General features: G+C 40.0%; 1 protein-coding gene across 12 annotated transcripts in view; it reads right to left on the reverse strand.

Moving 5' to 3' along the window:
• The window catches only part of OFD1 (OFD1 centriole and centriolar satellite protein), a 74,221-nt gene that overhangs the window by 36,623 nt on the left and 21,416 nt on the right, over positions 1-16,182 (reverse strand). For all 12 annotated transcript variants that reach the window (XM_022565986.3, XM_089904774.1, XM_022565983.3 and 9 more), the window contains 5 exons: positions 15,204-15,310; positions 13,460-13,579; positions 11,826-11,899; positions 10,216-10,307; positions 8,991-9,180 (listed from right to left, as the gene is read on the reverse strand). In XM_022565986.3, the coding sequence (XP_022421694.1) occupies positions 8,991-9,180; positions 10,216-10,307; positions 11,826-11,899; positions 13,460-13,579; positions 15,204-15,310 (583 nt within the window). The remainder of the gene's footprint in view (positions 1-8,990; positions 9,181-10,215; positions 10,308-11,825; positions 11,900-13,459; positions 13,580-15,203; positions 15,311-16,182) is intronic.

Raw genomic sequence — 16,182 nt, forward strand, 5'->3', positions numbered from 1 at the left:
AAAAGACTTCAACCTTCCAAAAAAGATATTCTACATCCGAAGACCAAGAAGAAGCCACAGTGAGACAGTAGGAAGTTCACTTTTGCATTATGATCAAATCCCATACCTTCCAGGTGGGCGATCCACAAACTGGAAAATAATTCTATCACAGAGGTTCTCCCGTATGAGTGAGTCTGGAGCCCCACCGTCAGGCTCCCCAGCCTGGGGGCCTGGCATCAGGAGGAGGAGCCCCCAGAGCATTTGGCTTTGAAGGCCAGCAGGGCTCGAGTGCAGGAGCTCCTCAGGACTGAGGAAAACAGACGGCCATCTTGGAGGCCGCACACAAGGTTTCATGTGCACTGGGACCCAGGGCAAAGCACTGACTTCGTAAGAGCCTGGGCCAGACCTACCTGCGGGTACTGTAGGGTCTCTGGCAGAGTGGGGGGTCGGCTGTGGCTCACCGTGGGGCCCAAAGGAAAACTCTTGGGCGTGAGCTCTCCCAGGGGTGGGGGTGGGGGGGGTGGTGTCTCCATTTTGGCACCAATGATCAGCCCCACCCAACAGCCTGCAGGCTCCAGTCCTGGGACACCTCAGGCCAAACAATAAACAGGGTAGGAACACAGCCCCACCCATCAGGAGACAGGCTGTCTAAAGTTGTCCTGAGCCAAGAGCCACCTATAAACATAACCCTTGACATGGCCCTGCCCACCAGGGGGACATGACACAGCTCCACCCACCAGTGTGCAGGCACCAGTTCCTCCCACCAGAAAGCCTGCACAAGCCCCTGGACCAACCTCACCCACCAGGGGACAGACACCGGAACCAAGAAGAATTACAATCCTACGGCCTGAGGAATGGAGACCACAAAAACACAGCAAGTGAGACAATACCAGACAGTGGAGAAATATCTTCCAGACTAAGGAACAAGATAAAACCCCAGAAGAACAGCTAAGTGAAGTGAAGATAGGCAACCTACCTGAAAAAGATTTCAGACTAATGATAGTAAAGATGATCCAAGACCAAGAAGAAAAACAATGGAGACACAGACCAAGAGGATACAAGAAATGTTTAATAAAGAGTTAGAAGCTTTAATGAACAGAGATGAACAACACAATAACTGAAATGAAAAACACACTAGAAGGAATCAACAGCAGAATAAATGAGGCAGTAGAACGAGTAAGTGAGCTGGAAAACAAATTGGTGGAAATCACTGCTGAGGAACAGAATAAAGACAGAAGAATGAAAAGAAATGAGGCCAGTCTAAGAGACTTCTAGAACAACATTAAATCCACAACATTGGCATTAAAGGGGTCCCAGAAGGAGAGGAGAGAGAAAGGGGCTGAGAAAATATTTGAAGAGCTAACAGCCGAAAGCTTCCCTAACATGGGAAAGGAAACACTCAAGTCCAGGAGGCACAGAGAGCGCCATACAGGATAAACCCAAGGAGAAACACACCGAGACACATATTAATCAAACTGACCAAAAAATTAAGACAAAGATAAAATATTACAAACAACAGAGAAAAGAAACAAATAACATACAAGGGAATTCCCATAAGGTTATCAACTGATTATTCAGCAGAAACTCTGCAGGCCAGAAGGAAATGGCAAGATATATTTAAAGTGATGAAAGAGAAAAACCTACAACCAAGAATACTCTACCCAGCAAGGCTCTCATTCAGGTTCAATGGAGAAATCAAAAGCTTTACAGACAAGCAAAAGCTAAGAGAATTCAGCATCACCAAACCAGCTTTTACAACAAATCCTAAAGGAACTTCTCTAGGCAGAAAAGGCCACAACTAGAATCAAGAAAATTATGAATGGGAAAGCTCATCGGTAAAGGCAAACATAAAACAAAGGTAGGAAATCACCCCCACACAAATATGTTATCAAAACCAGCAATCATGGGAAGAGAATACAAATGCAGGATATTGGAAATGCACTGGAAATTAAGAGACCAGCAACTTAAAGCAATCTTGTACATATACAGACTGCTATATCAAAACCTCATGGGAACCACAAACCAAAGATGTACAATAGATACACATACAAAAAAGAAAAAGCAATCCAAACACAACACTAAAGACAGACATGAAGTCTCAAGAGAACAAAAGAGGAAGGGAAGAAAAAAGACCTTCAAAAACAAAGCCAAAACAATTAACAAAACATCAGTAAGTACATATCAGTAATTACCTTAAATGTAAATGGATTAAATGCTCCAACCAAAAGATAGACCGGCTGAATGGATACAAACACAAGACCTGTATATATGCTGTCTACAAGAAACCCACTTCAGATCTAGGGACACATACAGACTGAAAGTGAGGGGATGGTAAAATGTATTCCATGCAAATGGAAATCAAAAGAAAGCTGGAGTAGCAATAGTCATATCAGACAATATAGACTGTAAAATAAAGACTATTACAAGAGACAAAAAAGGACAGTACATAATGATCAAGGGATCAATCCAAGAAGAAGATATAACAATTTTAAGTATTTATGCACCCAACACAGGAGCAATATAGAAGGCAAATGCTCACAGCCATAAAAGGAGAAATTGACAGTAACACAATAATAGTGGGGGACTTTAACACCCCACTTTCATCAATGGACGAATCATACAGGCAGAAGATCAATAAGGAAACACAGGCCTTATGTGACACATGAGACCAGATGGATTTAATTGATATTTATAGAACGTTCCATCTGAAAGCAGCAGAGTACACATTTTTCTCAAGTGCACATGGAACATTCTCCAGGATAGACCACATGCTTGGTCACAAAGCAAGCCTCAGTAAATTTAAGAAAAGTGAAATCATATCAAGCATCTTCTCCTACCACAACACTATGAGATTAAAAATCGACTACAACAAAACAACGAAAAAACACAAACACATGGAGGCTAAACAATATGTGACTAAACAACCAATGGATCACTGAAGAAATCAAAGAGGAAATCAAAAAATACCTAGAGACAAATGAAAACGAAAACACGACAATCCAAAAGTTATGAGATGCAACAAAAGGAGTACTAAGAGGGAAGTTTATAGCAATACAATCTTACCTCAAGAAACAAGAAAAATCTCAAACAACCTAAGGTTACACCTAAAGCCACTAGACAAAGAACAAACAAAACCCAAAGTTAGTAGAAGGAAAGAAATCATAAAGATGAGAGCAGAAATAAATGAAAGACAGATGAAGGAAACAATAGAAAAGATCAATGAAACTAAAGGACGGTTCTTTGAAAAGATAAAGAAAATTGATAAACTTTTAGCCAGACTCATCAAGAAAAAAAGGGAGGGCTCAAATTAATAAAATTAGAAACAAAAAAGAAGTTACAACTGACACCACAGGAATACAAAGGATCATAAGAGACTACTACAAGCAACTATCTACCAATAAAATGGACAACTAGAATAAATAGACAAATTCTTAGAAAGGTGAAATCTTCCAAGACTGAACCAGGAAGAAATAGGAAGTAAGAACAGACCAATCACAAGTATTGAAATTGAAACTGTGATTAAAAGACTTCCAAGAGCATAACCATCCCAAACTTCAGACAATACTACAAAGCTACAGTAATCAAAACAGCATGGCATTGGCACAAAAACAGACATATGGATCAATGGAACAGAACAGAGAGTCCAAAAATAAACCCACACACCTATGGTCAATTAATCTTCGACAGAGGAGGCAAGAATATACAACGGAAAAAAAAGACAGACTCTTCAGCAACTGGTGTTGGGGAAGTTGGACAGCTGCATGGAAATCAATGAAGTTACAACACAACCTCTCACCATACACAAAAATAAACTCAAAATGCCTTAAAGACTTAAACATAGGCTATGACACCATAAAATGTCTAGAAGACAACAGGAGCAAAACATTCTGACATAAATCGTACCAACGTTTGCTTAGGTCAGTCTCCCAAGGCAATAGAAATAAAAGCAAAAATAAGCAAATGGGACCTAATCAAACTTACAAGCTTCTGCACAGCAAAGGAAATTGTAAACAAAACGAAAAGACAACCTACAGAATGGGAGAAAATATTTGCAAATGATGCGACTGTCAAGGGCTTAATTTCCAAAATATACAAACAGCTCACACAGCTCAACAACAAAAGAACAAACAACGGAACCAAAAAATTGGCAGAAGACTGAAGTAGACATTTCTCCAAAAAATAAATACAGGGGGCCAATAGGCACATGAAAAGATGCTCAATATGGCTGACTATTAGAGAAATGCAAATCAAAACCACAATGAGGTACCATCGCACAGTGGTCCGAATGGCCATTATTAAAAAGTCTACAAATGACAAATTGCTGGAGAGGATGTGGAGAAAACGGAACCCTCCTACACTGATGGTGGGAATGTAAGTCGGTGCAGTCACTGTGGGAAACGGTATGGAGGTTTCTCAGAAAACTAAAAATAGAATTACCATATGATCCAGCAATCCCACTCCTGGGCATATATCTGGAGAAAACTCTAATTAAAAAAGATACATGCACCCTTATGTTCATAGCAGCACTATTCACAATAGCCAAGACATGGAAACAACCTAAATATCCATCGAGAGATGAATGGATAAGAGATGATGTGGTACATATATACAATGGACTATTACTCAGCCATGAAAAAGAACGAAATAATGCCATTTGCAACAACACAGATGCAACTAGAGATTATCATACTAAGTGAAGTAAGTCTGAAAGAGAAAAACAGTGAAGTCTGAAAGAGAAAAACAAATACCATATGATATCACTTATATGTGCAATATAAAATATGACATGTAAAGCAACTATACTCCAATAAAAATTTTGTTTGTTTTTGCGGTACGCAGGCCTCTCACTGTTGTGGCCTCTCCCGTTGCGGAACACAGGCTCCGGACGTGCAGGCTCCAGACGCGCAGGCTCAGCGGCCACGGCTCACGGGCCCAGCCGCTCCACGGCATGTGGGATCTTCCTGGATTGGGGCACGAACCCATGTCCCCTGCATCGGCAGGCGGACTCTCAACCACTGCGCCACCAGGGAAGCCCAAAAATTAATTTAAAAAAACTAAAATAAAAGGTTAAGGGACTTGAAAGAAGTAAAAAATAAAATAAAATATGACACTTATCTATGAAAGAGGAACAAAATCAGGGACATAGAGAATAGACTGGTGGTTGCCAAGGGGGTGGGGGGGGTGGGAGAGTGTAGGAGTGGGACTTTGGGACTAGCAGATGCAAACTGGTATATATAGAATGGATAAACAACAAGATCCTACTGTATAGCACAAGAAACTATATTCAATATCCTGTGATAAACCATAATGGAAAGGAATACTAAAAAGAATGTATATATATCTAGAATTGAGTCACTTTGCTATACAGCAGTAATTAATGCAACATTGTAATTCAACTATACTTCAATAAAAAATAAGACACATACACACAAAAACTAACAACAAACAAAATCCAGGACTAGATGGCTTCACAGGTAAATTCTATGAAACATTTAGAGAAGAGTTAACACACCTATCATTCTGAAACTATTCCAAAAAACTGCAGAAGGAACACTCGCAAACTCATTCCATGAGGCCATCATCACCCTCACACCAAAACCAGACAAGGATACCACAAGAAAAGTACAGGCCAATATCACTGATGAGCATAGATGCAAAAATCCTCAACAAAATACTAGCAAACTGAATCAATCCAACAATACATTAAATGGACCATACACCATGATCAAGTGGGATTTATCCCAGAGTTGCAAGGATTTTTCAGTATCCACAAATCGATCAGTGACGAACAAATGCTATATGATCATCTCAATAGATGTAGAGAAAGCTTTTGACAAAATTCAACACCCATTTATGATAAAAACTCTACAGAAAGTGGGTATAGAGGGAACCTACCTCAACATAATAAAGGCCATCTATGACAAACCCACAGCTAACATCATACTGAACAGTGAAAAGCTGAAAGCATTACCTCTTAGATCAGGAACAAGACAAGGATATGCACTCTCACCACTTTGAAACAACATTGCTGTGGATAGGACTTCCAAAACTATCAGAGAAGAGAAAGATATAAAAGGAATCCAAACTGGAAAAGAAGTAAAACTGTCACTGTTTGCAGATGACATGATACTATATGTAGAAAATCCTTAAGGTGCTACCAGAAAACTTACTAGAGCTCATCCATGAATTCAGTAAAGGTGCACCTTTACTGAAACAATCCCATTTACCATTACATCAAAAAGAATAAAATACCTAGGAATAAACCTACCTAAGGAGGCAAAGGACCTGTACTCTGAAAACTATAAGATGCTGATAAAAGAAACTGAAGATGACATAAACAGATGGAAAGATATACCATGTTTTTGGATTGGAAGAATCAATATTGTCAAAATGACTATACTACCCAAGGAAATCTACAGATTCAATGCAATCCCTATCAAATTACCAATGGCATTTTCCACAGAACTAGAAGAAAAAAAATTTTCATTTGTACAGAAATACAAAAGACCCTGAAGAGCCAAAGCAAACCTGAGCAAGAAAAACACAACTGAAGGGACTTCCCTGGTGGTGCAGTGGTTAAGAATCCGCCTGCCAATGCAGGGGACACAGGTTCGAGCCCTGCTCCAGGAAAATCCCACATGCCGTGGAGCAACTAAGCCTATGTGCCACAACTACTGAGCCTGCACTCTAGAGCCCACGAGCCACAACTACCGAAGCCTGCGTGCCTAAAGTCCGTGCTCCGCATCAAGAGAAGCCACCACAATGAGAAGCCCATGCACCACAACAAAGAGTAGCCCCCACTCGCCACAATTAGAGAAAGCCCACTCACTGCAACGAAGACCCAACGCAGCCAAATAAATAACTTAATTAAATTAAAAAATTTAAAAAAAAAGAAAGAAAAGGAAAAACGGAACTGGAGCAGTCAGACTCCCTGACTTCAGACTATACTACAAAGCTACAATAATCAAAACAGTATGGTACTGTCACAAAAACATAGTTCAATGAACAGGAAAGCCCAGAAATAAACCCACGACCCTATGGTCAATTAATCTACAACAAAGGAACAAGAATATACAATGGAGAAAAGACAGTCTTTTCATCAAGTGGTGCTGGGAAAAGTGGACAGTTACATGTAAACGAATGAGATTAAAACATTCTCTAACACCGTACACAAAAATAAACTCAAAATGGATTGAAGACCTAAATGTAAGGCCAGCTATTATAAAACTCTTAGAGAAAAACATAGGCAGAACACTCTGACATAAATTACAGTAGTATCTTTTTGGATCCACCTCCTACAGTAATGAAAATTAAAAAAAAACAAAAAAAACAAATGGGACCTCATTAAACTTAAAAGGTTTTCCACAGCAAAGGAAACCATAAACAAAATGAAAAGACAACCCACAGAATGGGAGAAAACGTTCGCGAATGAAGCAACCGACAAGGGATTAATCTCCAACATATACAAACAGCTTGTGCAGCTCAAACAACCCAATCAAAAAATGGGAAAAATATTTAAATAGACACTTCTCCAAAGACATACAGACGGCCAACAGGCACATGAAAAGATGCTCAACTTTGCTAGTTTTTAGAGAAATGCAAATCAAAACTACAATGAGATATCACCTCACACCAGTCATAATGGCCATCATCAAAATGTCTATAAACAGGGCTTCCCTGGTGGCGTGGTGGTTAAGAATCCGCCTGCCAATGCGGGGGACATGGGTTCGAGCCCTGGTCCAGGAAGAGCCCACATGCTGCGGAGCAACTAAGCCCGTGCGCCACAACTACTGAGCCTGTGCTCTAGAACCCACGAGCCACAACTACTGAAGCCCGCACACCTAGAGGCCATGATCCACAACAAGAGAAGCCACTGTAATGAGAAGCCTGTGCACCACAATGAAGAGGAGCCCCCGCTCTCTGCAACTAGAGAAAGCCCACGTGGAGCAACAAAGACCTAACTCAGCCAAAAATAAAACAAATAATAAGTTTAAAAAAAAAAAAAGAAAAAATTCCTTTAAAAAAACTGCCTATAAACAATCAATGCTAGAGAGTGTGTCGAGAAAAGCGAACCCGCCTACACTGTTGGTGGGAATGTAAATTGGTTCAACCACTATGGAGAACAGTGTGGAGGTTCCTTCAAAAACTAAAAATAGAACTACCATATGATCCAGCAACCACACTCCTGGGCATACATCCAGAGAAAACCATAATTCGAAAAGATATATGCACCTCAGTGTTCACTGCAGCACTGTTTACAATAGCCAGGACATGGAAGTGACTGAAATGTCCATCAACAGAGGAATGGATAAAGAAGATGTGTTACATATATACAATGAAATATTACTCAGACATAAAAAAGAACAAAATAATGCCATTTGCAACAACATGGATGCAACTAGGGAATATCATAACTAAGTGGAATAAGTCAGACAGAAAAAGACAAATATCTTATGATGTCACTTATATGTGGAATCTAAAATAAACGATACAAATGAACTTATTTACAAAACAGAAACAGACTCACAGAGTTCGAAAACAAACTTATCAAAGGGGAAAGGCGGGGGGAGGGATAAAATTAGGAGTTTGGGATTAACATACGCACACTACCATATGTAAAATAGATCATCAACAAGGACACACTGTATAGCATAGGGAACTCTGCTCAATGATCTGTAATAACCTATACGGGAAAAAAATCTGAAAAAGAATGGATATGTGTATACATATAACTGAATCCCTTTGCTGTATACCTGAAACTAACAAAACACTGTAAATCAACTACACATTGTAAATCAACTATATTCTAATAAAAAATAAACATTAAATTTAAAAAAATGTTTCTTCTTACGATACAAATTATGGAATAGCAAGCAAAAAGAAAGAAATTTCAATCTGAGAATCTTAACTTTATAAAATCTTGCCAATTGAAGCATCCCTTAGAGGAGTTTCCTAATATGAACGTAACACGAATTACAAACACAGGCAAATCAGAAAAAAAAAAGACTTACGGTTTAGGAGATTCAAGTTTTCACTTTTCATGTCTTCCAGTTGTTGTTTAAGTAGTTTATTTTGCGCCTCAAGCTCCAGTTTCCCTTCTTTCAGTAGTGAATAGTTGCTCATCTCTTTAACCTTCTTGCTCAGCATGTGGTTTTGCTTTGTTAATGCCAAACACTGAGCTTTGACGGACTCCAACTGAAGCTGGAATTGGAAAAGGAAAACTTGTACTTGAACAGTGACTTTATAGGACTGCACAGGTAAATGCTGGTGGGCTGCTCTCAGCTGGGCAGCATAATTTAATTACGGTCACTTGACTGAAGTGTCGTTTTCTTCAACAAGACAACCCTAACTACAACTTCTGCCCTGGAGCTGGGGATGGGGCAAGTTCATCCAACTCGATTTATGCAGAACCCTGTCCACAAAGCAAGTCTTTCGGATTATCACCCCATTTTCCAGATGCCACTAAGGACCAAAAAGCCATCACAGAGTTAATAATATGTCTATTTTTTAATATGAAAAGGTAAGACCGATACCAATAACATGCTGTGAGGTGCTTTCCTTTTCTTAGTCTAATATATCTCATGTTTGGAGACCGGAGCCTATAAAGTTCTCAAAAAAGTCATCACAGTTGCAAAAATAAATTTTATATACAGAACATATTTTAAGTTCCTGAAGTTCCAGTCCTGTCCTTTGGATAGCAAGCACACAAATGGACAGAAAAAAAGTAACAGTATCATGTGAAAAATGCCTCTCATTTTGCTTTAATCTGTGAGATCCTGATGTAGTGATAAGAATTTTCACCTGCTGCTGAGGCGAAGGGAGAAGAGGCTGAGTAGATAATAGTATACACCAGCCACCTGCGATGGGCCAGGCACAGTAAACCAGCTCACTGAAGTCCCTCAACAACCATGGGATGTGGGCAATACCCCAGAGTTTTCGGAGAAACGATCTGAGGTCACAGATCTTGCCCAGAGGCACACAAGCAGTGAGGGAGACACAAAGGATTCAAGGACGACTCTGGGCCCCAAACGACATGCTCTTTCTATGCTTCTCTAGGAGACTAGGATTGAAATAAGGAACTACTGAATTAAGTTCAACCGTCACCCTCTGAGTCATATAATAAACAGTCCAAACATACCAAGAGGATAACTCGAGATAAATTATGTATGACTGAAGCTAAAATTTCCTGTATTGTCTAATAACTATTTCAAAAAAACCAATAGGCTTAACAATTACCTCAAGTTCTTTCACACGATTTACAGAACGATCCAGTTCTTCCTTTTTAAAATTAAGAGTTGCAAACTCCTCTTGGAAATGCATAGCTTTTTCTGAAAGACAGAGCCAACCAACTAAACATCATAAAGTTTTCCCAGTGAATACAAAACTCATTTAATCATTTATAGCCAGTATATCAGATCTAATGACCATTATTTCATCATCTAAAAGAGCAAAGGGAATTCCCTGGCAGCCCAGAGGTCAGGACCCCACGTTTTTACTGCCGAGGGTGCGGGTTTGATCCTTGGTTGGGGAAGTAAGATCCAGCAAGCTGCGTTGCATGGTAAAACACACACACACACACACACACGTAAAATAGCAGATATTTGGGTCAAAAAAAAGAGAAAACATCAGCGAGCGAGTAAGTAAGCCCCATTACTCAATAGGTGATGGGAAGTTGGTTGTAATGGTCATACATGTGGTGAACCTCCTGCTACACAAGTCACCAGAGTTACACCATCTGCACAGAGTGTGGGGCCCTCATGCTGACGGCTCTGAACTTCCTTAAGACAAAGACTACTCTGTAAGACTGCAGTTATTTGTAGTTATTATTTTGTCATTTTCACTTCATCTAACACAAGACTCTATAGATATATCATCAAAAAAATCACATGCTGGGCTTCCCTGGTGGCGCAGTGGTTGAGAGTCCGCCTGCCGATGCAGGGGACACGGGTTTGTGCCCTGGTCTGGGAAGAACCCACATGTCGCGGAGTGGCTGGGCCCGTGAGCCATGGCCACTGAGCCTGCGCGTCTGGAGCCTGTGCTCCGCAATGGGGGAGGCCCCAACAGTGAGAGGCCCACGTTCCGCAAAAAAAAAAAAAAAAAAAATCACATGCTGACTACAGGACGGTACTAATTCCTCAAGAGGTATTAGTCTCAGCAAGATAGCTGCAAAGGAGCAGCCATACACACTGGGTGACCTTCTGATGGCTATCAAGCACCCAGCCCTGGTTCACTCCCAAGAATCCATTTGAAATGCCCACCAAAAGTCCTTGTTACAGGTTGGTTCCTAGAAATATACTGAAATGTAAAATGTCTGAAAGATCGAAAAATTACCCAACTTTCCTAGTCTTGGGGTAATACATATAAGAGTTTAGGAGGTTATATGTCAAGTTTAAATATCATGAAGCATAAATATATATTAGAAGTAAGAGAAATAAGAAAACAGGTCACAGAGGACAGAGAAGTTAAAATTTTCCCGAAGTAAAAAATGAAATCTCTCATGGCTTAGAGTAATATTAACCGAGGGCAATAAGTTGCTGCCGCCTTCCTGCCATCACAGATTTATTCATCAAAATATACTGAAATAGAATTGAATAAAATTCTACCGATAAATTACAGATCTTTGAGAATATACAAAAGGTTAAACATGAAGGTTTGCAAAAACACAGTGAAAGACGTTGATTATTTTTTTCATTTTGTAAAATTAAAAGGACAAAAAATGTGTCAGTTTATAGCAACAATGAAGTGGAAGGTACATATTTTTTGGATTACAGAACAGACCCAACTTAGGAAGCTGATAACCTGCATCAAAACTGAGAAGTACAGCTTTTTTTCCCCCCAAGGGTCACCTTTATTCTTCCTCTTATCTTCAATCAATCTATTAGTTCTAGCGATGCAGTCCTCCTTCAGTTCAAGTTGATACCTGAGAAATAGAAGGATGGAAAATTAGTTCCTGGTCACCTTCCTAAACAGACTGCTATCAGTACCTGAGCTTATCTATGGTACCAGGGCACTGAACAGGACAATGCATGAACTTCAAGGTCACTCAGTACTAAGGCCAGGGATCCGAATCCTGGCTATAAAAGGTCCAGTAAAATCTTGCTGCAATCCTGTAAACTCAAGCACAAAATGAAGGGTCGTGTTATTGAGGTTACAGAGGGCACTGTTTCTCAGTTGGTGTCCGCTGACGCAAGAAAGTAAATTTAGTTACTTTTACACTGTACACAACAGACTTTAAATCCCAAAGGATAACAAGCCAGTCGCTTCCAATCCACCTATCCTGCCTCCCCACCCCCAAGCAGGATAAGAACTTTCCCCCTCAGGAACTGAGCATAGTACTGAGAGCCACTGCCAACAGAATTATATACGGACTGGCGATACCGAAAGGCACGTTTTCATGGAATTTTACTATCTCCACCAGCTATTACCAGCTGACTTTTTGGTTCAGAGATGAGAGAAAGGAAAGAAGCACTCCTGTGGTGAATATCCTCCGAAACCCAACAATTGCCAAAGTCATACTGAGGACACCCACGGCCAGACAAAGACATCAATACCTAACAGTTCCCTACTCCATGGCTATGTCAAGCTAACATACACACTCTTATTCATTTATTCCTGGAAGTTTAACAACTACAGATTCTTCAGAGCTTACTGCTGTATTAGAGGAGTGGACGTAAAATATGAGGATAAAATCTATATCATGTCAAAACTGATACACGGAGAAGTGCTATATTTTTTATTAGAATTATTTTAAAGAAAAACCTCAAAAAACCTTTGAAGGTACTACATAATGGACTATCAATGCCAAATTATGGACAAAGCAGTAGAGAGGCCGATAATTAAGAAATACCCAGAGCTGCTGAGCACTGGAGAGAAAAGTTACCATATATGGGCTTAATGGCTCTGCACTAAGATACTATTCACCAGAACACAGCAAAACTCACACTAGAGCAAAGCCATAGTATCAGAGTTGTCCTTATATTCCTTTTCCTGTATCATTTTTTCCTTTATATAGTTAATTCTAGTTTCTTTCCATTCCGGCTTTGCAGAATCTTGAAGGTATACAGATCGACAAATACTTTAACCAATAAGCAGAATAATTCATAAATCATTAGACATCCCCATCTTAATGGCAGTATGAGTGGGGTAGAGGAAAAGATAAAAGTGACGATAATTCCCATTTTATAGCTTTTCAGCAAGTTACAAGGTGCCCTAAGAAATTCAAGCAAATCACAGGCCCTCAATAAATACCAGAGGAGAGACAAGAGTGAACAGAGGATGCTCTTCTCTGTACTGTATGTTTTTAAAACCATCTTAACTCAAATACTCATGGGAAAGGCTTGACTGCCAATGAAAACACGTATTTTTTTTAAATACTGGATTTTGCCATAAAATATTAGTCTTATCTACTTCATTAGTGTTGCTGTGTTTCCATCAACTTAATTCAAACATGATACTTTTTTTAAAGACGCCAAACAATTACTTTAGAAGTTCGTTCTTGAGCTTTTGGTCATAGGCCTCCTCAATACGCCTTATATTCAGCTCCCGCCTCCTAAGCCCGTCAGTCATGCTTCTGTTTTTTTCTTCTTGTAGCCTCTGGGCCCTGAAATTAGCAAAAACAGATAAGGCAAATCGGCAAACTTTAATACTTGAAGAATTTAGGGGGAAAAGATACCATGTGTTTCTAGCTCCACAGACTCAACTGTTCTGTGCCTGTCACGGCTGTGGGGAGTAAATGCGAACGAAGAGCCAGAAGTCTCCCACCTCTTTATGAGCTGACCTAGTGACGATGGATCTGAACTAGCAAATGGAGCTCTACAGTGGCATCTGGCTGGCGGGAGTGGGAAAGTGCCAAAACCAAAGTGGTTTCTCACAGGAGATGGTTCGGACTTAAAAAAAAAAAAAGGTCGTAAGTGGAAAGTAGCCATAATCAATTCAGGGGTGAAAGAATGATGTTTTTTGTTACAAAGCTACAAACCAAACTTCAGCTAGCGCACTTAAGTGCTTCTTTCTTCTATAATAGTGTTTCTAACTGTAAGATTTAATTGACTAGCCCATAGCTATTAAAGACAGAAGATTCGTTCTGGCCTTTCACAGGCTACTAATTCAATACGGAAAAGTAAATACTGAAAAGAGAGCAAAAGATCGATGGATCAATCAGAAAGTCCCAACACCGAAGAAAGGAATGATATTCCTGGTGAGACCTGAAATCAAGCACAAGATCAATTCCAGAGCCGAGGAACTGGGTTCACAGGGACTTAGATCAAGCCATAATGAGAAGTGCTAGGGAACCCAGACTATTCCAAGCAAAGGATAAAAGCTCTGTGTGTTTGCTCCCTCTGCTGGTTAATCTGTCCACAAAGGAGCAGAAGACCAGTACATTTATTTAGCTTATATACTATGCTTAGAAGGGAGGAGGAGGAGGGGAAACCGAGATAAATAAGTGATTACATAATCATGAACTATCTCTACCCAAATTGTGTTCCTTCTCTCTCTTATGATCAATTTACCTCTTCGGTGTTGCCACAAAGAGAGTAAGGTTGGCAGAGAGAAGAAATCAAACAAACCGAGCTTATATAAATGAGAAAACAACATCAATGAAGATGAAGACAAATCCTTTAATGAAAGAAGGTTCCTGGATCTGTGAGTGCCAATTAATGGCACATACCAAATGGGAAAGAAGGCTTACTCCATAAACTATAAAACTGCTGAGCTTGCTATGAATCCCAGGTAAGAAGTGAAGAATGAAACGTTGGTGAGCACTTGGAAAAAGCAACACACACATCACAAGAAATACTTTCACCTAGTACAAGTCAACTCAGAGCCACCGTGTTTCCCTTTTTTGCCAGCAGAGCAGGTCAGTGTGGCAGGTCTGACTCTCTGGAATTCAGTTACTACACGTACATGAAACTGAGATCTGAATGGTTGAACATAAATGCGAAACGTATGATCTGTTAAAGCGTTATTCGCTTCTGCATATCATTTGTCTGGTCTCACTGAAGGCTGACGATGGTGTCTCCTTCTGCTTTCATCCCAGTGTCTAATATTTCAAAAGTGAAACCCTCGTCCCTGTTTCTCTTAACTTGTGCCTTTTGAAAGTTAGGTGCTATCACCTTTACAACCAAGAACTCTATTTTACAGCTAATATTAGACTATGTAGACATTTTAGTAGTTCTTTTTTGCATTTCATTCATTCTGAATGTCCAAAATGAATACACATTACTTACAATTCAAAAGCTTCAATTCTTTGCTTCAGCTCAGCTTCTCTGTCTCTCAGAAAATCCATATCTTTTAGGAGAAGCTGCCTTTGAGTATAAATTTCTTTTGTTTCATTCTGTAGAGGAAAGTATTAATTTTTAGCAAGCAAGCTAAAGAAAACAAAAGAGATTTGAACTAATACCCTGCTTCCTAAATTCCAGAAAGCAAAGTACGGACACTTAGAGGAACAATTTCACTTTCAAGAGGTTCCAATGCGAGGTATATGTTTTGCCTTTTTTTCCACAAAAATGTACTCCCTCCTCCTGTTAAGGAGGGCTGTTAAGCCACATTACCCTATATTCCTAACATCCCTTGTCTTGTTATTTTATTACATAATTAACACCTCTCAGACACGTACAAAATTTCACTAAGTTCTTCAGCAAGAAAAAATGAAACAAATGTGTATTCAGCAATAAAACTTAAAAGAATCCCCATAGTTCCATCGCTGTCTGAAAGTTTCAATTCAGAGGTCATTCTGGCTCAGTCAGCAAGCTCGCCTGATGTCCTGAATGAATGGCCACACTTCCATGTATGTGTTCCCTCAGCAAGGGTTTCCTGAACACCTGTCACATGTCCAAGGGCACACTGGGAGCTGGATACACAATGATGGACAGATATAGGACAGTCCCCAACCTTTAAAAGACTCACAGTTTAGTCAGGGAGAGAGAGACAAACCAACAGTCACACTACGGTGTGATGATTTCACAACCAAAGTACATCAACACTCGACAGCACGAACAAAGCCCAAAGGACTCCATCAGTGGGGGTCAGGAAAGGCGTCACGAGGACGTGACATTCCGGCTGGACTTTGAAGGACTGGATGGTTTTATCAGGCGGAGAAGGGGAGGGGCATTCCAGGTGGTGGAATAAAGCCACGGTGCTCTTCACAAGGATGGCAACCTTCTCTAGTGCCTTCAGAGAATCAGGTGACTAAACGAGGGTTCGAGT

This window comes from Delphinapterus leucas, chromosome X (assembly GCF_059928025.1).
Source record: "Delphinapterus leucas isolate spDelLeu-1000000601 "Yukka" chromosome X, BTC_Dleu_Yukka2, whole genome shotgun sequence".
In the NCBI taxonomy this organism is placed as follows: Eukaryota; Metazoa; Chordata; class Mammalia; order Artiodactyla; family Monodontidae; genus Delphinapterus; species Delphinapterus leucas.